We start from the raw sequence: 27,607 nt of genomic DNA, 5'->3' as shown, positions 1-27,607 counted from the left end.
TTCTGTTGGGCAATACATAAAAAACCAATTAAAATATACTCATGAAATAAACAGTGTTTAAAATATTCTTATAATAATAATAACTAAAAATTAAAAAAAAGCACCAGCTCTGGTGTCGCCAACTTAAATCTTTTGTTAGCGCCTGTGAACTTGAAGCCCACGGTCCGGTCTTTACTCCAAAGGATATGGAAAATCAAAATCGATGTTGGAAGAAAGACTTATATTTTATTATTTTCGGTCGCGCCATCTTTTGTGCATGAAAAGATAGCAAGATAGAGTGTGGTTAAATATATTTATAATATTATAAATATAATAATAATATGTTATTAGTATTAAATGACTTTACAGGTTATTCATTTTGAATATACTTAAATCTATACTTTATGCATTAGATGACAGCAATCTCAATTGCTTTCCATTTAAATAATCCTTGACACGAACAGACTTATTTGCATCATGCGATACACAACTATAATTACTAATTAACTGCCACAATTATATTTCAGTATTGAGGACACATGACTTACTCAATATATTAATTGTTCTAATCTTTTGTAAACTGTGCAATTGTGGTATTTCCACGTTCATTTAAATATGAATAGTAATATAAACGTATTTCAATTGTTATTAATAATAAAAATCATATTGTTTGAAAAATTTCACAAAAGAATCGTTAACGAATTTAGCATTTCAGTCTTAATTACGTAATTTATTCTTTTTTTTTGCATTTCAATAAACGAAACAATGATAAATAACGACAAAAGCCTTTTATTACAGATACCTTACATTTATATTTCTACCGGGTGTCATTTATTCATAGCTGTGACCTTTTTTGCCAAAGGACCCAAACTCAGCCCTTTCTGTCTGCAGTTTGTCACTCTCTGCTATGTACTACCCGCTGTGCCCTTAAGATGGTCTACCCACCTTCTAAATTATCTTCCTCTTTTATGTTTATTGTAACTTGAGCACCAGATTAATACTTCGTTGCTCCACTTTTCTGTTCCTCTTACCATGTGAGCTGCTGAGGGTAGGCGCTGTCAGAACTCGTATTGCGTCTTGTCTTACTTTTGTTCGTATACAATCTAGCAATATGCGTTATAAAATTGGTATGCAACGGATGAAAGGTGAATACATAATATCATATTATTAATCAATTAAAGGAATTTTCGTTCTATATATAAATGTCTATTGTCTATACCTGAACATATACTGTGCTGAAAGAAAATAAAATTCGAGTATTACCCTTAACGCTGTAATGAGCATGAACTAAATATTATCTACCCACCGTCTGCAGAGAATGCAATGCAGCGAGTCACCGTTTATACCACAGCACTGATTATAAACTACATATGTTTCCTTTTCAAAGGCCATTTCAATAAACATCCGTAGAAACACATGACATTCCACGTAGATATAAGAGATCAAATCTAATGCATTAGGAAAGCAATTTATTGACATGTCGATGAAGCAAAACTCCTGTTAATCCTGTGATCCTAGTACTTCTAGATATCTCACGTCAAATTATATTAGTATAGTAAGAAAATATTACAGGATGTTTAACTGTTTACATAGTAAACTATTAATATTGAGAAGACTCGTCGTGAGAAATAAAATTATCATCAGCCAAAATCGGGTTCAACTGGGAAACCGTATTTTATTCAGGGCCTAGTAAAATTTAGGTAGGTTTTTAAGGAACCCTATCATGTTGGATATCGTGTTATGTTCACGGTACCTGATATTCAAAATTCTTCGTAATCAAACAATCTGTCCTTGTATCTCGAAATTTGAACACTTCCCTTGACTGCCACCTTCTTTTGACATTGATATCCAATTAGGTTTAACACCGACGCAACTAACTAGCTTAACGACTGCCAATAACGTGATTTGCAAGGCGCCAGAGTGTAAAACTGCCGCGACAATGTTTTACACAAGTACATTGAACTAAGGAGACAACCTAGTATAAAAATTTATTATTCTCAACTTCGCAGACGGAAAGAGCTACTTTTTGTAATTCATTATGGTACAATCAGATTTCAACTATTTGAATTTTTTATCTTTATTTCGTAACCAAGCTTGAAATTAAAATAGGTTGAATTTTAATTTAATAGGACGAATTAAATGTAGGCATAACAAATTTATTCTTCTATGGTTATTTTTTGGTACAATAATTATTTTAATAAACACATATAATACCTGTATAGTGTATATAATTTATTCTTGTCGCAGCGCACACATTTATATGCCATTTTTTATACAAGTGTTTATTTATAATAATAAGATAACCTCCAAATAGTAGCGCTATATAAAAATAATTGAAAATTAGTTAAGTGTTTGAAGTCTAATTAATAAAAAAACAATTCGTCTCTAATAATAGTTGACGGATAACGAAATAAACTTATGTCTATTTAAAGAAACTTCTATAACATTAACATTTGGCAATTGACATCTGTCAAAACCATCATGTCGTCAGCGATATTGATGGCCTTTATTGGACTGCCTAAGGAAATGATTCATCGTACTGGGCCAGTTTGAATTAACTAATAAAAACAATGGAGGGGCTATAGTGAGTCAGAATTACGTCACTAGTTTCCTAACTTGTCTAACTGTCCGCTTGTTGTAGGAATATTGACCTACGGTATATTTAAACAAATTTCAGGCTGTTAGCATATTATTGCTAAATGGCCAATGTTGAATGAAGAATCGCTAATGGTCTATGATTTTATTCTATCTTGACATATATCAGTTCGTATTGTATTATACAACAGTATCCAATAATATAGTTACATATTTGTATTATAAACTAAGAATATAACAAAATAATTGAACACGGTGCATGTTTATTTCTAAGAATCAATTTGAAGTTTGATCCCGAAGTGTTGGATCAGGTTAACTCAAACTAAAATTAACTATTCATATAGGTAACCAAGTACACTTATGAACGTCAACAGAAAAGATGTTAAAGACGTTAACAATTATTTGTAATTTAAGCTATTTTATTATACAGTGTTTTAAAGCTGTATATAATTATGATATTCCATGTGGTACTGGTCTATTTTTATCACTACAGGTAGTGATCATATTGTAAGCATTTAAAATGATTCAAATCATCCATTGTGTAAACATGTTTGTGTTTCATTTTCCTGCTCTGTGGATGAGCCAGGTTTCCTTATAGAGCTGGCAGCCAACTGGTCCACCCACGTCTCGTTTTCTAAAGGGACACTAGCCTTATACGACACAATAATTCTTAGTTTTACATTTATAAAGTTTTGCTTCTTCACTAGCAAAAACCATTAAATCGCTGAAATTACGGAAAGAAATGTTATTAAAGATTTCATAAAGAAGCACTGGAAATCTGTAGTTGAAAATTATATTTTTCAAGGTGTAATTATGTTGATAAGCGAATAATACAATGTGAATAAGATATATTTAAGTTAAGCAAAGAATTAAGCTGTCTCAGAAGAATAGTGATTTATTATTATAAAATAATTGATAGAAATGATACTCAAAATGCTTAGTTGTTGGAATTTTAAGCCTTATACTATATCAACGTATTTATAGTATGTCATTTAAACACTACACATACAAAATTACAATTGTTTTAACGCCAACATTTAGAATAAAATATAAGGAAACTAATCCAAACAACGAACTCAAAAATGTACTCCATTTGTAACAATGTTAAAAGCGACCATAATAACTAAATGATTAGTAAGTGACGGACTAGTAAAGTAGGAACAGATAAGGAAAACAGCTGAAATTACTATTGCTATACGTAATGTCGAGCAGAAATTTATTATATTAACATAATTTTGCTTTTTGCTTACGTTAAACCTGCTATTTTCAGAACTAGCTAGTTTTAATGCTTCTTTCAGTACTTTTTTTGCTTCATATACGTCTTTACAAGTTATATATCTACAAAAAGCTTACAAAATGTCAAACCAAAGCTGTAGCTCTAAAAGCTCTGCATATCAATATCTAGGCTTATCACGTTAATGTTGTTCTAAAAGTGCCGTTCCGATGTTTCAGGGCCACCGCCGCGGTTGGGGCTGAAGGCGAGCAGCCCCGGCGTAGCAGACGAAGACTGCAATAGCAACCCCAGCCTCGCCGGCAGTCAACACTCCACACACGATGACCTCGACGCACACTGCGATAACTCTGGATATCTGTGGTTTCTCGACTACAAGTACGTATTATCAATAGTATTTAAAGATAATAAAAGTGTAATAATAGTACAAAGCTCTTGTATTTTTGTTGAACTTTAACTTACTATAGCCACCAATTGTGTTTAACTTACTTACTATAGTCACCAATCTACCAGATTATATATTACACAATATTAACTGTTCATGTTATGTAATTAGTTTTATAACTTAGTAACAAAACATCATAGCTGTTAAATATAGATTGGTAAAACCGAAATTCGGAATTCGTTTACATTAAAGCAACCATATAAACTAGTTCATAATTAGAATCAGTCTGAAATTAAATAAGTGCGTAGAAAGGCATCACGATTTTAGTGACTTTTTTACATTATAAAAAAATATTATATGATGAATGATTCTATGATTTTTTAACTTTGTATCGAGATCTTGCTATTTGCGGCAATGTTTTGAAGACACACTGAAGTTAGTGGTACCTTTAAATACAATCTTTTATGACTATAAACGCGTAATACATTTTTTCACGTTGATATTGAGAAACGTCGAGCTATTCCAATAATATGGTTTTAATCGTTTAGAGAAATTGTATTTAAATTCTTAGCGCTCGCGAAAACCATAGACACTGAGACCTATTTATCTAGTCCGTCCGACTATTAAACAACTAGAATTTAGAAAGTGTGGGCGTTTCTTGGTGTCAAGTAATTGTTTACTGAGAGGTGTGAATAACAATGGGTAACATAACAATGGGCTTAAAATTTTAGTACACTTATATTTATTTAGCACATTTAATTTCACTGTAATATTATTATAAAGTTTTACATACATTTACGTCCATAACAATAAAAAATAGCCTTTATTCGAGTACACTATAGTTACACTAAGTCCATGTCATGTATGTTTTCTTTAGAACTCGACCTCCGACAGAGTGAAGGCCTCCTCCAAATTCTTCCACTTGTCCCTATTGCGACAATTTTCCAATGACAATTATATCCATAATAATATTAAAAGTATAAATTATCAAGAATACTCAAGTAGTGGAGTTCCAGGAAATATCCTTAGGACATAAAAAAAAACTTTTAGGTCTGAGCCTGAGACTTGTTTCTCGTGTTCATCTGTTTCGTGATCATTTGTTTTTTATGTGTTTAGTGCCTGAAACATGACGAATTTTTTGCCGATTTAATCATAATATTTTTCATCACCGTTACGCGTTAAATGTGCTGTTTTAACTGTGGAATATACTGTATACGGTACGCCAGGATTTGAAACTATGAGGGCGCAGCATGAAAGGCGCACGCCGAAGCCACTAGACCAAACGTATTTAAGAAAAGATTCAAGAGTGCTCAGTGCTTTAGTTAAAATACTGATTTAGTCTTTTTATGAAGTGATTATTAGTGCCATGCAGCCAAGATCTTTTTTTACGCTTATTTCCCTGACCGGGAATCAAACCTTCACTCTACAAGAACGTCAACTTTAATAAGATTTACATATATGCCATTTGTGTTCTTGAAATTTAAAACTAAATAAAAAAAATTTTGGTTGTTTTTCCACCCACGTTCCGCCCCTATGACTCGGTTGCTTAGCTAATTTATTCACTTATTTAATCCCTTCTAGTTGCTTCTAAAACGTATTTCTCGAATAAAAATGTGTGTTAACATATATATTGTTACGTTTCAGTCCGATATTCCGAGACGGGTCGTGCCACCACACCTCAGTACTGTCCTCTGTGTCGGCTTCATACAAGGGTATAGGAGACCTCACCTCCCGATTCGAATTCACTTCCCGATATAACGACCTAGCACGAGATCTCGACGCGAACCTGGCTGAAGCAGACATCGAAAGTTTTAAGACCGAAGACATCCACGCCCTCTTGATGACCACGAACTTGCCTGATGATAGAGCTAATAATGTAAGTTAATTAAATACTGTGATTTAATCCTGATATTAACGATGTTAAACCTTAATAATTTTAAAGTATGTTTTAAAGTTCTATTAAAAAATGTAATACAGCCAAAATCTTTTACAACGACATCGAAGGGACATATTTGGTCGTAATAACAATGTTTTATGAAAAACAATAAATTAATATAGTTTTATCATGCTTTTTTTCTGAAATGGATTACTTGACTTGCGATAAAATATATCGTGTAAAATTCAAAATTATGTTCTATATACATTTTCGTCATAAAATGAATTCAAAATTGGCTATGTTTGGTTTCTATCGCGAAGTTATTTAAACCGTGTACCGATCTTTCAAAATGGATACATAAACTACTCAACTCCACTATATATTTTTTCCATTCGCCACACTTCAAGAGACGATGACAAAAAATGGAAAGAAACCATGTGCTTTTTTGGAGGTTGGCGACCGTATAAGGCCCCCCTTAAGTACCTAATAATACTTTTCCCAACCGGGACCTATGATTTTTGTCAATATAACTAAACGATGTCGTAAACGGTTTTGACTGTAACACTACTTTTCAATTTTAAGGAGAATTAAAAGTACATATTTGTTATATAGGGAAAATTTTGTTAATTCTATTTAAAACATTCAATTGCATTATAATTAATAAAATTAGTACCTTTCTCCCTATAAATCCAGTTTCCAATGAAAATGCAATGCAAAAAACTTTACTTTGTTATCTTGTTAAATTAATTATTTATAAGTACTATTTCTATCTTATACTCCTTATATGTGTCAATGTTTTTTAGCCTTATAACGGTTAATTACTACACAACGTTGGTAAATCGTATGTGTCCCGTCTTCGCAATGTTAAAGATAGATTAATAATAGTAACTTTAATTTTTTATTATAATTTAAAACACTTCCCCAGCTGACAATTATACAGTTTACTTACACTAAATACTTCCGTCCTTATTATAGCTAAAAAGTAAATATTTATTTTATCATCAAAGCTAATATAGGCAGGTCTAAATAGCTCTTAACTAATATGGTTAGGTGAGGAAATATTACGCATACCTTTTCTTATGTACCATGTTTTCTCATTTTCACTTCAAATATATAACATTCCTTTCGCAATGTACGCCTACGCATACGACCGCCCTTAAATAATAAAATTTAGCTTTATATACAGTTTTAAAACGTAAATATCACATATGTTAAACGTGAGGCTAAAGTAAAAAAATATCCATAAAATCTATCGAGGTATTTCCGAACTTCGACTTCGCGTTTCTTCAAGAAAAGAGTGTAAATAACTAATTCTAAAAAAGACGACATTATGCGAGCCTTCTGGCATTGTGCCCATGGGCGGCGTTATTATACAGATGAGCCTTCGCCCTGTTTACTGCCTGTTCTTCAAACAAGTCGCTAATACTTTAATAAGTTTATTTTGCTTCGTTGTATCAAATCAATTGGGCAATTAAATTAGTTAAATTAGGCAGGCTAAAATATTCTTAAACACGTTTAAATCTGTGTAGTATTCAAATATATTATTTGCATTAAGTATTCAGAGGTAATAATACGCTTTATTATTTCTAAACACACTAATAATAATATTTATTCCGGCTGATACTTTCTATAGATGTCAGTGTACTGTAACTACAATAAGATAATTTATTATTTATCAAGTTTATATATATGGCTTTATTGCAAGTGAAAGTACTTTAATATATAAGTCTCGTCTCGTATGTAACTAACTCAGTCAACTGTCAATATCTAATTTGACAGTTATCTCACACCTAAATTAATTTATATAGTTAGGAAGTAACATTATTAAACTGATAAAAAACTGTTTTTCTACACTCTTAATTTGATAACTGGCAGTACAATGCCAAATTTAGAACCATCAACCAAATTTTTATTGACGTTCATAAGTGTACATTACCTCAATGAATAAAATATGTTATTTTGATTTTTATTCTTTTCAGTAATAGACGTGGTCAGTCTCTCAATTAATCCATATTTATAAGTTCAACTAGTTTTATTCAATGTTTAGTACTTGCGTAAACTAAAGAATATTGTAACTTTAATTATTTCTTCCAAATATGGCTATAAATAACATGAAATATACTTGACAGTTCTCCCAACGGCTTACAACATTGGTGCGTACTCCATATAAGGATAATGCTTATGAAGGTTACCCGATTTACATAAAGTTATCCGAACATAATTTTGTACACAGGATAATAAATATCTTATATTATTTAGCTAATATATGGATTGTTGAATAAACCCGAACGATCCGTGACCTTTAAAGTTGCAGGGAGCAAAAACATTTCTGTCTGCATTGATTATGTTTAGTTAATTGGCCATACATCGTCGATATTTGGGTTAAGTACGACTTCCCTAAAAATCACTCTGTTGGATACCAATACAATATTTTATTTGTAATCTAGACACACAGTGTAATCAAAGATTTCGTAAGAACTCTTTCTCTTATATAAATAAAAAGGGTAACGATAAACATAGCGTGTATATTTCATCACGTTCATATAACCAAGCGCAATTAAGCATATATGTATTTGTTATAACATTCCTAGTAAAAATAGAAATACACCTAATCTGGCTACAATATTTTATGAAGATCTCATGTATGCCACAAATAATGAATTTTTATTATGAATATTTTGTTTTTGGTCTACAAATACGCTCAAAGGATTATATAGTCCGTGAATATTTGATTAAAATTCATTAAAGTTTTTGAAAATTATAATAATTTAATATTCAGTAGTTTAAAAAATTTAACACATATAAGAAAAACAAAGTCTTCCTCAATACTTGATAACATGTTCTATAATTTATGCAATTGCACTATTCTGGAATGTTGGTTTCATAATCTTATATATTGCAGAGTAACCCTCAAGGAGAAATGTTTGCGAGCATCTCAAGCTCGCTGATGGACAAATTTCGTTTCGACAGTTCCATCAGTGTCCACAGTAGTTGTCAGGTTCGCCTTTCCTTTTCAGTGTTTTATTATTCCCACTAACTCATCAAGCACCATCTCATAACACGTATCAGCTTTATTCGTTGTTAATAACGCCATCTAGCTTACATTGCTGTCATCACGTACTACTTGCTGTTTAAATGTGAACTGACTGTAAAACACCTGAAAGTGTTTACACATTACAACTTCCTCTGTCACTAATTTGAGTTAGGGGTCAAATAATTTGGATATAAAATAGTCACAGAAATGTAATACGTGTTATCAATTAAGTGTTATGAAAGTACTTCACGGTTTTATATTCATATTAATTATCGTATCCCTAAATATTATGATAAATAGCGATAGTTGATAAGAGCGGAATCAAAACTAATTAAGCAAGAATAACAATATGGCTAAAAGTGTGACTTTAAAGTTTTATAACTTTTAACGAAGTCCATTATTATAACGGTTAAATGTTCAAAGTCAAAGTCAAAATGTATCTAGTTGATACGCTCAATTTCACATGTTGCAAGTTGAAAACAATATTACGGTCGCTCTAATGTGAAAAACGTTATTACAAACAAAATATCTCAAATCGACTCTATTTGAAGATTATGTCACTACTCACTACAGCGTATTTATTATTAGACCAGTCTCATGATAAGTCACAGCTCACATGTAAGAAAGTCGATGTACTTGGCTCGCATCAACAAAAAGACTTCCTATTTGGCCCCATAGTCCCACGGGATGTTAACGACTGTTAAAATAATCATTAATGTGTGCGTGAAGTGTGAACATTGCGTCAAGCATACACACTAAGCTTCACAGCTGCAATCATTCCCTGTTCATTGCATGTGTGAGTGTGCTATATTTGCTCTCCCGTGTTATCGTTACGTATGTGTGTGTTACCAATCAAGACGGACCATTGGCCATATATTCTCAAACCTAGACAAAAAATAGATAGCACAACGAAGCTAAAATTCATTACATCATATTTTATCGTATTATTCCTTCATTACATTTATAAAATTAATTATGAATTATTCTAAAACTAATTATCTTCTTAAATCAGCTCCGCGGTGTTTATTTTATTCAAATGTACCGTTTTTAATTTAAAAAAATGGTAAATTTTATAAAATACGGCGAAGAATATTTTCTACACGTAAATATAATTATGATTATTATCCACCTTAATTAAAACCTTATTAAAAATAATTTTAAGAGTTTTTTGTTTGACATAAGTATTTTATTTAAATACTATTCTAAATTGTAATTTATTTATTTAATTATTAGTAATCTTACAGCTAACATACATATTAAAACAAGACACTTATATACAAACAATACAAGACAATATACAAAGCCAAAACAGATTACATAGACAAACAATATATATGAAACAGAAAACAACTAAGTACATTAATAGACAAAAATATATATATTTTTTTAAACTAATGAAACCTGAAATTATCATTTGAAACAACAAATAATACTTAATATTTCAAATTACTGCTGAAACAAATCTTCCCGCCTCTTCAAATACCTCCTTACATCTTCTTTGGTGAGATAAAACCCGAAACATTTTTTATTAAAAATTATGCAGATAATTTTCATAGAAAATGAGTCTGATATAAAATAAAAATTGGTATAGACTTGCCTATTAATATGATTATATATATACTGAGCGCTTTAATTAGTTATTTATAATAATAAAAGTGCAAATATAATTAGCACGTCGATTACGATAACGAACTGATGCTTCAGAGATCCTTACAGTCCGCGTCACCTTAAAAATAGTTTAATTCGCTGCGCGTGCGTTCGCGCGTCAACACTTTGAGAAGTGTAGGCTGTAGCTAATATTAAAATTAATATGCTCGATGCCCCAGTATCGCCCTGGGCCTTCAGTAGTGCTACTGTGTATCATGTCTCTCATTAATTGTTTATTTTATGAGGTCAAAACGGGTGCATCGCGAGACCTTTTAAACGATTGTGTTTGCGTCAGATAATTAAAGGTGAAAAAGTACATTTTATAAATTAGAAAATTAAAACTATATGTGTGTGAGTGAGAGGACGACATCAATATGGGTGTGACGGATTTTGATTGGGACTCCTGTAATGGAGGGTACTATTCTGTAAGTTTAAATAGTATAACTGTTTTATAATATAACAATTGCACTACTTTAACGCTTCGTCGTAACTTTTGCGATTCGTCGTCGACGCTTGCTTATTCTCATGAAAGGATTGATTGTCTCTATTTAATAAAAACTAATTAACTAACATTAACTTGATGCAATGTGTATAACAAACTACCCTCATTTATATCTTTTAAATTTTAGATCTCTAAAACTATGCCTATCATATTTCTGTGGTACAACTGATTGGTAAGCTTTTTGCGCTTTAACCATGATAGTCCAGGAAACCTGGACCACCGCATTGAATTGACCAAGATCTATGCAGGCTATTATATACCCAAAAAATATAATATGAAATATTATTTTAAAGTTAATAACCACGACGACGTACCAAAAAAAATCTTAACTCATTATTTTTGTCATAAAACGAATTCCTAATGATTTTGTTTATCCGTTAACGACATTTGTTTAATTGAAAGAACAATGGATGTCATTTATTCCATAACTATTTGATTTGTGACCTCATTTGTAACAGGAAAGAGAAATAAATTGATAACGCCTGCCCGCACAGTCATGTACTTGTGTCATACAATAAGCTATACACAATTCATTTGTATCCACTTCTCGCCGTAGTTCAGATAAAAGAGAGTAGTTCGAAAATAATTATTTCAGAACTGCGGAGAAATGTTAATAAGTAATTAGTTATTGTATATTAAGATTTTGAAAACTTAGTCCTTTTAAAATTTCTTATAGAAGATTTTCTATACCTTATTAATAAATTTCGCAGCTTATATTACAAAAAAACATCGTTTTTAAAATATTATTCAACTTCCTAAACATGAACTTTTAGCTTTCGTATTTTAAAATCGGGGAATACATTTATTAATTTCATTAAAAAATTACACAAAAACGTGAATTTCTACTTAAAAGTCCTAAAGTCCCTATCTGGTTTTGTGATTCGTAGGTACGTTACAGTAAAACCCATTTACTCCCATCCCAATATAAACTTACATCTCGGTGTTTATGTTCTAGAAAATACGTTTACTTTTATGCTTCCTGGAATAAATTCGTGCACGATGCATTCCGCTTAAAACTTACTCAATTGTATGCTTATAATCGCTCTTAAAACTGTCTTTATATTATAAATTAAGCTGCAAATTGTGAGAACAGCACATTCAGCATATTTTCTTAATCTTAAGGAAATAGTTGAATGAAATAAAGAGATAAATGAAAATAATTCCAAAAGGACAAATTAGGAGAAAGAGGTTGACTTATCCGCTGGTTCTGTTAAAAACTACATATCTATAAATGTAGTAAAAACAAAACTATACAATTTAACAATTGTTTGTATCAAAGCAAAAATCAGAGATGCAGTTGGTATTATTTTTTTCTCGTACTCCGAATGATATACTACACTGCTTTTATCGTAAATATACTATATACCATAGGTGGTGTGGCATTTCATGGAATATGGTCCCACATGAAAGTACATACAAGATATAGTCTATATGAAAACAGGTTTTTAACAATTCATCCTTTTACAGGGAGAAGAATCCGTCGGTTCCATCAACACAATGTCAATATGCAAATCGGAATTACTATTTTCTCCGGTTAAAGAGGGTGCTCATGGTGTCCACTTCAGTGTTGACAGTTTAGACTGTGAATTACCAACTGAGCAGGATCTCATCCTAACGTGTCAAGCCAATAAGGATAACTATACTATAGCTTTTGAGGGAAGTCTCACCATCTACTCCGAGGACAGTGAGTGTGCTGAAACTGCCGTCAATCAAAAACATGGTGAGTAGAGATATTTATTACTAACCTTTAACACAGATGAAACCTCAACTTGTATTCTATAAACCATATATATCAAGCTACTGAATGTTTTGTCTTTATCACTCAACTGAAACAAACTACTTTAATTAAAACAAAACGTACGCTGAACTAATACTGTGTGGCCGGCAAGGCGGTATTCGTATTTCAATAAAGCCTAGAACAATTATTAGACACGCTTACTCTTTTTATGAAGCTTACTTACTTATAAGCATTTTTGAGAAATAATCAAGTCAAATTAAAACCCGAACTACTTTATTTTGATGGATATTATATTTTGTTAAGGTTTAAGCTCATATATACTCATATACAGAAATATCGACATATATTGGAGATACAAACAAACTCTATTGTCTAACATTGCTTGTGACAGGGGTATAGATATAAGGTATTTATAAGATATAAATAAGGGTATAAGATATTTCATAAAAATATGTTACGTTAGTTTTACAATACTTTTTTAAATTATGCTGGTTTTGTTATGATTAAGAAAGCACTTAAAAATATAGCTGAACTTACGCATTGGTTTAATATAATTTTTAACAAGTGGCATCGACTTAAAACATTGGTTTGTGTGTAGATATGATTATATATGTTAAAAAAACTATATTTTCTCATTACAAAATTGTATTTTATTTACATGAAAACCTTAACATTATGTTTATATGAGCGAGATGTGTATCTCGTCCCAATTTTAGTGTAGTAAATTCACTCATGGTATTATATAGATGATATAATTCACAGTACATACACCTACCTAAAATTTGATAAGCTTCGTCTTACGTGAATCATTTTTTGCAGACAAACTGGATAAAGATGATATGCGAATAATATTAGATAGTGATGAAAGAACGCGCAGGAATTTAGAATTATTAGAAAGATGTAAGAAACTAACAAATAAGCTAACGACGTCTATGGCTAGGAGCGACGTAGGTTTAACTACGTGGAGTAAGCTTAAAAAACAAACCAGTCAATTGCCCTTACAAAGGTTCGTATTGTTTTAAAAAAAATTACCATATTAAACAAAGTATTTAAAATATAACGATTGTTTTATGTTTAGGCATCCATCGGGTAATAACAATGAGAATTCAAACGAGTCAACAGATGCTACAAATGATATGAACAGTTCTGTAATAAAAAGTCAAAGTCTGCCAAATCTATACAGGCGGAAACTTATGAGTAGCTCTATAAATTCGGCAGCCTTAAGCAATTCAACGGTAGGTGATTGTGCTAATGAAAATTAATTATCAAAACACGTTATCGGCTCATTGCCTTTAATAAACATTGTTCGTTTTTTAGGTCGATTCCTTCACCGTAAACCAAAGGTTACATAGTACTCCTATATGTATGAAAGTATATGATGTTTCACAAAACCGCTCTCAAGGAAGCCAACACTCAGAGCCCATGAGCACATCGTCGACCGACCAAACCTCCACAGATAAAAGCCAAACGAAACAACAATCCTTTAACTTAGTCAAACTTTTCATGAAACAAAAGAGCGATAGTAATGAAGGAATGGTAACAATGGATCAGCTCGATCGCTCAGAGTGTTGGCCGAGCTCTGGAGGTGAGAGTGGTGAATCTCTGGGAGAGCACAAAGCTGAAATTAATAAATCTATATCTATGAGACCCCAGGCAGAGCTACCAATAGAAGCAACCGAAGAAACGTCATCTTTATTTTATGAAGAAATAAGAACTAATCCCTTTAATAGAGTATACGATGAGGTCTTATTAGAAGAAGAAGAATCAGATGGAGCTAAGTTAAGTGATAGTGAAAGTAATCTGTATGCTGTAGTAAATAAGCCGCGCATAAGGCGAACCAATACCAACCTGATAAATAGTCCTTCTAGGGTAAGACATAACAAAAAGTCGGTATCTTCACATTCATCTGCTACGAGCGTCAGCATCTCAAGTTGCTCAGAATCTGATGGCACCCAAATAACCAAAATGAACAAGATAATACATCGAGAAACTTGTGATACAAAGGCAACATCAACTAATTTTGAAAGCAGCACTGAAGATAAATGTATGCAAACATCTAATTTACAAACGAGCGTTTCACATGAAAGAGAGTTATACAAAGTAGTTGAAGCTTCATTCTTAGAAAAATTGAAGGAAGGCGATTGTGAAAAACCGGTATTCGTATTGTACCCTAATTACACTTTACCTGATATAAGTTTCTTGAACGGTAGACCCAACATTTACCTTAGTCCAGTAAAAGTAAACATGTCTCCAAAAACAGACAGTAAAAGAAATCGAACACAGGTTAAGGGAAAGCGTCCGTTTTCTTGTAACGATGTCGAAATGTTAAAGAAGAAAGGCCTAGGACATATTAAAGACTGGGATTCTCTGAACTTCTTATTACCTCTTGAATGTAGACAACTATTGTCAGAGGTACCCGAATTAATGCAGCACATGAAAGAGAAAGAAACTATTCATAAGTGCACCGAAAAATATTGTACTGCAACTCCTGCCTCACGGCTAAGAAATAGGCCAATGAGCTGTGATTGCAATAACTTAGCGAATGCTACAGCCGTATCATCTAGTTCTAGTACTGCTACGCAACCGTCCTCTGGTTACAGAGGGTCTTCTACTATGTTAACTGATTCGTCTGCCCAAAACAGTCCAGCGCCAGCTGGAAACTTTAACCCTCTGTTTGTTTATCGCTACGATAGCGCTACAAGTTCAGAGGCTAGTGGGGTCCATAATGATCCACAAAGATCAAATCCAACTGTGCCGAAGCGATCTCTGTCTCTAGCTGATCAACATCGTTTAGCAAAACAAGGTGAGCCTGTACCTCCAAGGCCACCCCTACCAAAAAGTATTCTAAGGAAATCTTTAGATAAAACCAAAAAGTCAAATGCGCACACTAAACGTTACAGCATGTTTGAAATGGAAGATCTTGTACAACAAGATCCTCTAGTTTGCGCAACAGCAGCAGTCGAGCAAAAAACAAAAAGGCGGTCTCTTCAAGAACCTTATTACCTTCAAAATCAAAACATAGACTGTAGGAAGAATAATGATTTAGCTGCAAAAAGATTATCGCAGCAATTTTTAGATGCTGCTGAAAAAGATATCGATTACAATGAGTACTACCAAGATGAAGGTGTTGGTACGGAAAGCAGCCTCGAATCAGGAAAATCAAACGAATTAAGATATCATAGACCGCACACTCCGCCAATGCCCAAGCCACGAACAAAAAAGTTGGAATACATAGAATTTCCACCACCTGGGGCACTCATTAGCAGCGCTGATTTACAGCAACTTGAAGAGTTCTTAAAGCAAAGTGGTGTTAACTGTCAAAACATGGACGAGTGGGATCAAACTCAAGTACAAAAGGTAAGAAGTCAGGTTACCAAGTTCTTACAAATGAAACGGTCTCAAGAGGAGAATCAGAGGTCCACAGACTCTAGCGCCAGCAGTTGCAATAGCAAAAAATCAGTAAGTTTTGCCCAGAAGTCAGAGGTGAAGAGTGACGCTCCACAATCGAAAGCCGTGGAAGAGCTAAAGGTAGTTAATCCCGTCACTCCACCTAACTCGCCTAACATTTCAGCTGTGGTAGCACTACGACTTTATCAGGTAAAAACCTAATGCTTTATCATTTAGTGCACGGCAATCCCTGCTATGTCCAGTAAGTACTTTTCTTTTTTTAGCTTACGTCGTTATTTTGCAATTGTCTGTTTCGTTTTCTTAGCGAACCTATATTTTCTTATTTTACTAGCTCATCCATGAATGCCATAACGCAGCCATAAATCATTTCACATAATAAAATACTAACTAAACTAGTAACATATGTCAACAATAATGAATGTTTTAGGGCAAAAACCTTGCGGAAATGCCAATTTGTGAAGAGGCTGAAGTAAGCCCAGATGAATTCGCAAGTCCCACGCGACATGATGGAAGGGCTAAATACGATTTAATAGATGTATCCCAGAAACGAGGTTGGTACATTTCTTATAATTGCAACACTATTCCCTTTATTCACAAAAACTTAATAAGTCTAAATAGCACTGTTTTAATTAAAATTATTTTTCGTCTCCTTCTGTCACATGTTTCTTTCTGTGTTTACGCTGGGGTGTAAAAAGAAAGGTTAGTGCATCGATAAATTATACCAAGACTATACGAATTACATCTTTATTCTGGAATTTTAGCTCTAGTCTCAAATGTCACTGATGCTGTGGAAATGTTAATACAACACTTTTCATCTGCTACGGATCAAGCTGAACTTGCTTTCCTTGGTGATTCGAAACAGTCTCCGACATGCGCCAAGATTGCACTGAATGCGTTATGTCCTGCACTTTACGCTATATTTAGAGATGGTTTAAAAGAAAATATCGAAACATCTTTTGGTGCTGTCAATAACTCTGTTTGGCAAATGGTGGAATCTACTGCAAGACAAGGTACGTTCAGTGATGATAATGATGTATAATGAGTGATATGATACAGCATATTTTGTAGAATGATAGAAATTTATAGAAAATGCGTTTTCAGGTCCTATCACAAAATCCCTCAACGAGTTAGTTTTGAGAATAAACAGCGAGGACGCAGTGACGGAAGGGCTGGTCAAATTCAACGCATTCATTTTAGGTCTTCTTAAGTAAGTGTTTTTGTCCAAGAGTCCAATACATCTGCGGTAAAAATATTAAATATTAAATTTCATTTTAGTGCACAGTCCGTTGACGCATGGGTATCGTATGTAAGAACTCGGGAGTCCATACTAGCTAAACATTATGACCCTGATTCTCTCATACTTGCCGGGTGCGTTGGCGAACCGCGTTGCAGAGCATTACTGGATACATTGTTGGCCAGCCTTGAACCTCTTCGTCTCTTACCTTTCTCCTTGGACCTCATGTTTGAAATGCGTGAACTACATAGAAGCTTCAAGCGTATCGAAAGCGATATGAGGGCAGCGAGTCGGGTAAGAATCCAATTCCTAAAATCTCTGTAAATTTTTTCTCTTACATTTCTACTAATATAAACTTATCTTCTTTAACTATCATTCTACATAACCATAATGCATACAAAATCCCGCCGCAGACATAGCTTTATTTGCATTTTATTTATTGCATGTGCTTTTGAATCACAAGTCACTGCGATCTAAGATACGTTCGTGCACAGCTTTCATAAAATGCAAATAAATGCGATATCGAAGCTTCGATGTCGGCCCCAAGGACGTATATCAACTAACGGGTAGCATGTTGCATGATGTTAAAACTTTGGTGTATTTAACAGCCAACTACGATTAACACCCCGCAACTAACCCTGAACCAGCTGAACTTACTGAAATTGGTCCGTTCGATGCAGTCCAGTGGAATGAGCGATGATTCCCAAGCAAGCGTCATAATGCGAAACAAAGATCCTAAAATTAAAGAGCCATCAACCCCTGACCTTCTCAATGATACGGCAAATATAAAGACTACTATAGAAAAAAATAGGCCAAGGTCCTGTGTCAATCCGACTCCCCTCGGTTACGACATGTGTCCGAATAATAGCAGAATTGAAGAAAACAATAGGCGATGGTCGGGGGTACAGTTGGGTTCTAAACTGATGCAAGCTTTCGACCGCTTGGTACTTGACGACAGTGACGATTACACAGATAGTCTAGAGAACAAAGTGACCACAAAACCCTCCACGGTCGAAATGAAGGTAACTGGAGGGAATCTATGTGTTGACGCTTTTTTATGTAAATCGTGTTATTTTTCGTTTCGCCTTTAATCACGCTTTCTACGTATTATTTTGTAGATTTTAGTTTCGTACCATTATTTTATATATTATATTGGTTGCTATGTATGAAGTTTATTGGTTTTGTAGAACTTGTCGTTTATGTTTGTGCAATAAATGTTCCGCTTACTCATAAATAGTATGAATATCAGGCAACCATTTTGTGTACACGAAACATTGTTCTTCCATTTGAATATTTACTTGTAGAAAATAAATGTAAAATGTCGTTCTACACGAAATGCCTCTTCAAATGCAGTTTGGTAGAAATGTTATTGAACTTTTACATTTATTTCCATTATTTATTAATTTTATTATTATAAATTAGTAGTAAAACTGTATATATAATCCAATTAGTAAAATAGCTACGAGTAAAAAGAAATTGTTAGTTCTGTTTGTTAGTAACGAGTATCTTGTAGTCCCTGGTTATACCAGGAGGGGTGATTCAAAATTGCTCTGCATTACCATAGCATATGTGTCTTTTGTATTAGTCTCTAGGATTAGCAGGAAAACTAAAGCTGGCTATACTGCATACTTATATCTCGTTTTATACTTTTGTCCAGCTTGATACCAGCAGTGAAGAGCAATGGCGACCCAGCTCAGTTAATAGCTGTGGCAGTGGCAACACTGCACAGGGCAGCAATAACTCTGGAGGCAAGTTCCGGAAACTCCAGCTTAAATGGGAGATGATGAGCAATGCGGAAAGCCCTGTTACACCACCCAGTAAGTTTTTCTATCGGTTTATGTTTGTATATGCGATTTTTACCTTCATTTTATCAGCTAGAAAACTATTATGTATGTATGTTGGTATGTTTTGTATACGTATTATGTTCAAATGATTTAAAATCGAATTTATAAACAACATATCCCTCTAAGTGGGTCATTCGCTACACTAAATTCGCTAAACACCGCTAAAATATTAAAATATTACAACTTACATTTCTCAAACGAATTATTTGTTATCATTAAACACATTTCTGTTAATCGATTGATAACATGCCCAACGTTTATTCAATGATATGACTTAAAATTATCGAGTTGTCCGCTTTCTGCGTATGTTTTTTTTTATTCTGTACAACTGTCTGTCTTAAATCTATGTCAAAATTTTAAGTTTATACAAATTTTGATAATCAGTCTCTATAGTGTAAAGTCGAGAACCTTAATATTTCATTCATGTACTTCCCATTCCTCATAAAATGCTATGAAACAATGGACACTACTATATTGATACAACACCAAATGAAGCACTTCCTATGTCCTGTTAACACTTAAAATTGTTACAATTATAGTTTGTGTACCTACAGCACTATTAAAATTTCTTCACTGAATTAAAAGGATTAATTCTAAACTCAGAATAGTCGACCCACTTACAAAGTAATGTATAGTACAGTATTAGATTCGAAACATGAAAATGACTTGATGATATTGATTGACTATATCCATTAAATGTGATCTATATATTCTAATTTGTCGTGATAAAAAGGCCCAATTATAATAAAACTATTAGTAAATAGTAGTAGTAAGTTATTCACTCACTCGTCACTTTCATCATAGTGTAACCTCAAATTGACAGAAAGAGACAACAGTTTTTTTACTACACTAATCTAGCGTGTCTGAATAAATTTAGGGTTCATAAATAAAGCACTAGTCCTACAGTCGAATCTAAATATTTTAAATAAGTACTGTACATAACAGAAATGTAAATAAAACTCTAATAATAAATATCGATACTTTGTATTTTTTTCAAACGTTAATCTTGCTAATTAAGATCATATTTAGTAAATTCTTTTTACACTACCTGAAAGCAGACTAGATTTTATTCATGAATTAGTCATTTCACCTTTACGTCGTTTCCTGTTGGCATCAGAGAGAGATCAAGAGCTATTTTCGATAAGCGTACGCGACCTTAGTTCACATTCTATGAATCTTTCAAATCTCATAATTAAAGTACGTTATATTTTGTGAAAAAAGTCAAATTTTGCTATCTGAATAGTATATATATTATATAAACATGAGAAAACAAACATAAACTTGTTTTAGAACTGATATTATTTTCAATTCTCTTGTTTAATTACTTAAATGTCATTTAACGTTAACCCACCTTGTTTGTGTTTAACGAGGATAACTGATGCTATTTTTCTCCTGTTGTTTTACTGTAATAATAATAATAATAATAATCAATGGCGCTACAGCCTTTATAAGTCTGGTGATCAGCCTTCTGTGCCTGACACACACCGTTGAATTTTTGGTCAAAGGCAAGCCGGTTTCCTTCACCGTTCGAGCTAATGTTCAATGCCCACATAGGAAGAAAATCCATTGGTGCACATCCTGGGATCGAACCAACGACCTCAGGGATAAGAGTCGCACGCTGAATCCACTAGGCCAATACTGCTCATATGTTGCATGCGTTGTTTTGCTTTAGTGATATAAATATAGTGTCTTTTTTACATTTGGATGATATTTTTGTTCAGCGACGATTCTAGCCGTATCCTATGTTTTAAACTTTATCCTAAACATTTTAAATGAAGTTACAAGGTTACGGTTTAATAAGCATACTATACTCACAATACTTTTAAAATGAGTTCAAGATGTTCGGATAAAAAATCTATTTCGGTAGATGCAATGCCCCCGTGCTTGGTACCAAATTTAAATTGCTGTTCTGTATTTCACCATTGCATTATCGATCCTTCATAATATCAATGGTTCAGCGGTCTAATAATTATTAGCAAATTCAACTGGATATCCAGCTCGAGAATACAATATACCTTTGCGATTTAAATGAAAATCCACTTTAGTCATGTGTGTCATGCTTCTGATGACCACGTACTGTCTACGTGTACTCACGATGCTCATGACCAGTTTTATAAGAGATAAGCCCCTAAGATCAGGATAACCTGTTATTATCAATACCACTAAATGTGGATATAAATTGCAAAACAATAAACTTTAACTTTGAAAAGAAAACGAGTATAATTTCTAAGCTTTTTAATGTTTTCATATAATACATTGGAAACAAATACATACTGCGCATGGGCATTAATATGTTAATATATATATTTGTCCACTCATTATTTTATAAAGACACTTGCAAATAAAAACATAAACACTTACACATGAAGAGCGATAAGTTTTATAAAAACAATCCAATTCAGCTGAACGATGAAGCCTTGTCCAAAAGCTTAATCTATGTACATCAATCTAGTATATCATTTATTATTTTTCCTTAGGTGAGACATCCCCGGCGGCCGCACGTGGTTCTAAGATTCCACGACCCGTGTCATCGCCCGTCCGACCGCAAGCGCCCGCATTACCATCGCCAGCTAAAAACACGCTTCGGTAAGTAATTTATTTCTAACATTCCGAATCGGGACTTAGAAGAGAAACTATACCACTATACATTTACCGAAATGTCACTAACGTCACCGTCAATGTCAAACATGTTTTTGACATCACATATTAGCGCTGAAGACTATTCTAATCCTAATATTTCGACATTACTATCTCAATACATTTTTAGCAATCAAATGATTACTTAAAAAATACAAATAATATCCGAGAATTCAATAGAAAATAAATTGTTCTCAGTAAATGATTTTTTTTTTACTGTATACTGTAAGGTTTTTGTTAACTTGTAATTATTTTAATGCATGCGGGTAATTTGAAAGTTCAATTTGTTTTAAAATGAATTACCTTATTACATTCTAAATTATGCAGATTGTTAAAACTAGATAATGAAATAAAAAATATATTTGTCCAAATTGTGTGTATAAATCCTCTAATCATGTCCAATATGCAATAAGTACAGGTTTTTTTAATATAAATATTATTCATCAGTGGAATACCAGTAGCTGTTCGCAAAGGAGCGTCTCCAACCATATCCACTCCACGGACACAAACCACACAACGCGGTGTTGGAAACAAAAAACCACCGCAAGCGGCAAACAGGTAATAACTTGTAAACTAGGAATCAGCAATTCGACTTATCGCGAACTCCTATGTTAATGTCCAATTTTACATACGGGATACACATTTTGCGCTACCCTTTTTCTTTATACCATAAGATTTTTTTATTGTAGTAAAGAATTGTAAAAAAGAAATAGAAACATATAGAGAAATTAGATTCCTCGCATTCCTGTATCTTTGCAAACTAACGCCGGGTCTCTATAACACCGTAATTGTAATCGATATATGCATTCAATTATATATGATTATTATCATTGATACATAGAAAATTCTAATAAATTTAAGAAGTTTTGCCCCTGTGGCAGTGCACCTTTAATGCTAGCAGTATTTCCTCTCTGAATTGCGAAAGTTTATCGTTGAGCGAGAAAAGCTCTAGGTCACTCGAACTATCTAATAGGCGTCAAATTAAATCTTTAATCAGCGCCTTTGTACTTATACAAGTTAAGTAAGAGATAAGTTAGTGAGTCAGTTACTTATTCTATATAATATACGTCCTGGTGGTCAGAAAAACTGTGTACAGTTTGTGTTTCCATCACACCAACTTCCTTTATATTAAGATCATTTATACAATAAATAAATAAATATACATGATTTCTGATAAATTAAATCTTAAATCACCCAATCTTCACCAATTGATCACCAATAATAAAAAAAATAGTGAAATATTTATACATGTATACTGCAATTATCTAGACACCATCGCAATCATTCTCTAAATGTAGAAAGTTCACATGGAGATATACTTAGGGAATATTACGTATATAAAATTACTTATTTACTTTAGATAGACCAAAAACATGTAATATAAACCTCACAGTTATTAATTTGTTCTCATAATCCTAGTGTTAGTGACAAGAGCGCGATGAATTACGAACGAAATCAGTTAAAATTTTGTAGAATTATTATTTATATTAGTATTATTATTGTAGAAATAAAAACAGCACGGCTTTATTACAATCGACACACGATAGGTATTCTTTGTAGTCTATGGTGACGGTTTATGCTTTAAGCACATTATAAATTATGCACGCATCTACAGAGTTATACCTGACACGAAAAGGAATGTCTTCGAGAAAGCGAGGACCAATCAAAGAGTCGATAAAAATGCTAAAAAGGCGCCGTACGTATCATATTTGTTGGGATTATACTAACTACATTAACAAATTAAATATTCCGGAAATAACAAATAATAGCACGATTTTGCATGTATTTTTGCTTGGGACTTATAACTGAACGGACGACATATTAAATATTAAATCACAAGTAACTTACGCATAAACATACTGTAAGCTTCATATATTTTTAATCACTTTCGTGTCTGGAGACCGATAAGGACAAAAATGATTTTCCATAGAACCGCTCCGTCCTCCCGATTGAGTACTTTTACATTGATACGTCTTGAACAATTGAAGCGCATGTAATAATCAGTTTCGGATAGAGTTGAGTTATATAATATTACTACTAAGATACATATATTCAGTTTTCGTATGACTATGTAACTATATCTAAACACAATCACCGCAGGACTTCCCGAGTAGACCAAGCACAAGGACCGAGTGGTGTGTCACCTCGCCCTTCGTCTTTGCCGTACGGTCGCGCCGCCCCACCTGCAGCCCCTAGACGAGCCGCCTCATCTTCCGCCGCCCGCGGGCATACACAACAGAAACACAAGTGAGTCTTTCTTTCTTAAATTATTGAATTAACAAATAGATACAGAAATAAAAAGCCTAGACCTAAAAAGATTGTAGCGCCATTGATTTATTTTTATTTTCAAACAGTAAATAAATATTTAAAAAAAAAACTGCCCGGCCCTTCCGACTGCATTTCGACTTCATCATGGTTTATGATTTTAAGGTCATATGTCGTTTTTGAATTGACGTTGACGTGTGACGTTGAAATGACGTTACGTAGTCAGGTATGGTTTCAGATCAACGTGTCTATAAAATGGCGTTATTAAATTTGTTGGGGAAATTAATCATAACTATGATGACATAATGTCACTAAATTTATCATACACATCAAGAAAAACTAAACTTATTTTAAATCCTTATATACTTCATACTATAACTATTTATTATCTATTTCGTACGGCAATTTTTATTACTCAACTGGCCGCGTAGTCCAGTTTTAATGTTATCAGATTGTCGTCTGACCCAGTTTTGGTAATAAATGCATTCAGTACAATTTAGGCCCAGAACAAATTATCTAAAGCCCTTTTAAATCTTTATATATATTATTAATTATTTATAATACTCCGTTACCTTAAACATACATATAACAAAACAGAGTACATAAATTATTTGGCACCGAGCGGTCTTTTCTTGTATGGATAAATAAAAACATTTAACACTATAAAAAAACTATAAGTAAAGTTTTTTTGTTTTGTTTTGCGATTAAATACCTAATTCTCCATTACAGGTACGTGCGAACGTTATGGCATCGACTGCCTTCAGACTCCGGTCATTTGGCGTTCAACGAAGGTGAACGATTGCGCCTCATCCTGGAGGTGGATGACCAGTACTTACTGTGCTGTCGGGGCGAACAGAAAGGCCTCGTGCCCAGGGATGCCGTGCTCCTAGAGGACTTCTGATATTGGCCTGCCTAGCGCGACTGGCAGCCGTATTGGCGACCATTGAAGCTTGCCAGACATTAGGCAAAATCAGCGCCAAACGGCTGCTACCCCGAGTGCAATAAGCCAGAACAGTGAATCGTGTGATAATTGTGATCTTAGTACAGTAGAAGTGGAACGAGATATTGACGTTACCTTTCGAATAGGTCTTTGGGCGGGGATCTGCGTTTTAGAGTTTTTTCTTCATTTTCTACGATTCTTATTGGAATCTCTTTTATTTAATGACCATTTATTTTGACTTGACATCTATGACAATATTATTTTATATATCGCAGTTTCCCGTTCTGAGACACTTTTATTCTTTTGAAATCGACTTCGCACATTGTATGTATCTATAGTAAAATCTAGTCTTACGTTTAAGGCACTTATATACATCTGTAAATATATATTAACTCAAAACGCGGGAATATTTACCTGTAATGATACTAGAGTAACGCATTTAGGAATTTATAATGACATATTGACGGTAAATATTTCCGCGATGTGAATGTTAACTCTAGGGACATAATCTCCGAACCGGCCGAGGGAAAGACGCTCTTTTAATGTTTTAGATAAACAGATATTGGTGTCTAAATTATATCATAACGTTATCGTATCGGTGTTAGTTCGTTTAGCAATATTGGGTCGATTGAATCCCGGGTACAAGTCGATAAGCGGACCGCGGATAACAATGCTTTCTCATTAACAGCATGCGGCCTTTCCATCTTACCCTCCTTTCTAGTTCGGGTATGTTCAGGTCGATATGGGCTTTAACTCGGTTGTGGAACTAAACGCATGGCCTTTCCAAATTTCCGTTCCTCGTGTCCATATTTCTACGCGGTGTTGGATCATAACATTTTTCGAATTGATCGCATGCGCCTATCCATTTTCATATCCCGTCATCCAACATTGTTCATTCGACCCTCGTAACATAAGTGTATTGTATCAGATGCTGAACATTGCAAGGTACCGGTGTGTCGATATTTAAGATGTCATTAACAGAATCATTTGATTGATACCCGTGGCCTAGCATGCGCTTTCGCCAAATATGATAATAATATTGTGATAGTCAATCATATCACTGCTTAATATGCAACTATTGAGAGAAAGATATTTTTGGTACGTTCGTATTGCTCAAGAGGTTAGATGTAAATTTTAATATACTCTAAATGTAAATGTACTCGAAATTCCAGTTATACGTATAGTTTTGTAAATATTGTTAAACAAAAGGTAAAAATTGAAACCTTTATGCACGATACAGTTCCTCTCGTAGTCCGTCGTGCTGTTGAGTCACAAATTGGCGATTGTAGTTTATTATTGGTGTGTCGTAGAACGAAATTGTAGTCGAGCGCGTCTTTCTCGAGGCTGGAGCTAACCTCTTGCCGATGTTCTCAGAGGCACGACATGAGCGTCGCTTGACAATCATTGTACATGCCTTTGAAATATTCCGTTAAATGTTTTCACGTGATCTAACATTTGGCGAAATGTGTGAAAGGCAAAAGGACTGTATTATAGAGTGTAATTTATACAATAATTAGTTTAGGGGTGTTGATTGTAGTTTGACTTTCATATGTTGTGCGAATTTGGTAATATATAATTGAACATTGTCATTACTCTGCGCTTGTGACTGAATGTGTTGTGGCCTTTGGATGTATTGAAGTTTGTCGTTGTGTGAGTGAGCTTTGCATCAAACCATATTAATCGGATTGCTTCCACTAAATATGTATAAATAGATCGATCAATCCAGTAACCGTATAGATTAGCTTAATAACATGCCTTAAATCACAGTTCTATAGAGTGGAAATATAATAGCTCGCTTCTATCGCATTGAAAATAAACGCTTTGGAAGTTAGCGTAATTTAAATAGTAAAGTTCTTTAGTGATAAGTTTTTAACAGTTTGTATGAAATGATAAGTTGTGAAAGTAAGAATTTCCTGCGCGTTTAAGGTGTCGAGGTGAATGGTGAGAACTCTGCGTACAAAAGATTAATTTATAATTTCATTGAGTAATTTTATTTGCGATTTGGGATCAATAATTTTTGTTGTGTTTAAATTTTATTTTCTTATAAAATTAAAAAAAATATATACATAAAAAGAAACTTTCGTCAAGCGAAAGTGTCGAACGACTGAGAAATAATTCCGAATATATTAAGTTTAATTTCGAAAATTCTGTGTTCCGATCATTGATTCATTATCCATTTGCGTATGTATTATTTAAAGATATTATGTTAAGTGCCATAATTTAATAAATTAACAATTGAATATTATGCATAACCATGTACACCAATTAAATAACTATATAATATGAATAAAA

General features: G+C 33.4%; 1 protein-coding gene across 9 annotated transcripts in view; it reads left to right on the top strand.

The window, feature by feature from the left end:
- The window catches only part of LOC123714125, a 77,903-nt gene extending 50,296 nt beyond the window's left edge, over positions 1 to 27,607 (top strand). For 4 of the 9 annotated variants that reach the window (XM_045668271.1, XM_045668272.1, XM_045668269.1 and 1 more), the window contains 18 exons: positions 4,027 to 4,183; positions 5,835 to 6,066; positions 8,969 to 9,064; positions 12,717 to 12,969; positions 13,807 to 13,993; positions 14,066 to 14,222; positions 14,305 to 16,584; positions 16,823 to 16,946; positions 17,157 to 17,405; positions 17,497 to 17,602; positions 17,671 to 17,923; positions 18,238 to 18,651; positions 19,287 to 19,446; positions 21,951 to 22,059; positions 22,558 to 22,668; positions 23,726 to 23,806; positions 24,211 to 24,357; positions 25,105 to 27,607. In XM_045668271.1, the coding sequence (XP_045524227.1) occupies positions 4,027 to 4,183; positions 5,835 to 6,066; positions 8,969 to 9,064; positions 12,717 to 12,969; positions 13,807 to 13,993; positions 14,066 to 14,222; positions 14,305 to 16,584; positions 16,823 to 16,946; positions 17,157 to 17,405; positions 17,497 to 17,602; positions 17,671 to 17,923; positions 18,238 to 18,651; positions 19,287 to 19,446; positions 21,951 to 22,059; positions 22,558 to 22,668; positions 23,726 to 23,806; positions 24,211 to 24,357; positions 25,105 to 25,276 (5,288 nt within the window). In that variant the 3' untranslated portion in view covers positions 25,277 to 27,607. Of the gene's footprint in view, positions 1 to 4,026; positions 4,184 to 5,834; positions 6,067 to 8,968; positions 9,065 to 10,916; positions 11,173 to 12,716; positions 12,970 to 13,806; positions 13,994 to 14,065; positions 14,223 to 14,304; positions 16,585 to 16,822; positions 16,947 to 17,156; positions 17,406 to 17,496; positions 17,603 to 17,670; positions 17,924 to 18,237; positions 18,652 to 19,286; positions 19,447 to 21,950; positions 22,060 to 22,557; positions 22,669 to 23,725; positions 23,807 to 24,210; positions 24,358 to 25,104 lie in introns of those variants that run through there. The other 5 variants (XM_045668274.1, XM_045668275.1, XM_045668276.1 and 2 more) reach the window with 5 other exon arrangements.

Source organism: Pieris brassicae, chromosome 9 (genome assembly GCF_905147105.1).
Source record: "Pieris brassicae chromosome 9, ilPieBrab1.1, whole genome shotgun sequence".
Taxonomy (NCBI): Eukaryota; Metazoa; Arthropoda; class Insecta; order Lepidoptera; family Pieridae; genus Pieris; species Pieris brassicae.
This window is presented reverse-complemented; position numbering and strand designations above follow the sequence as displayed.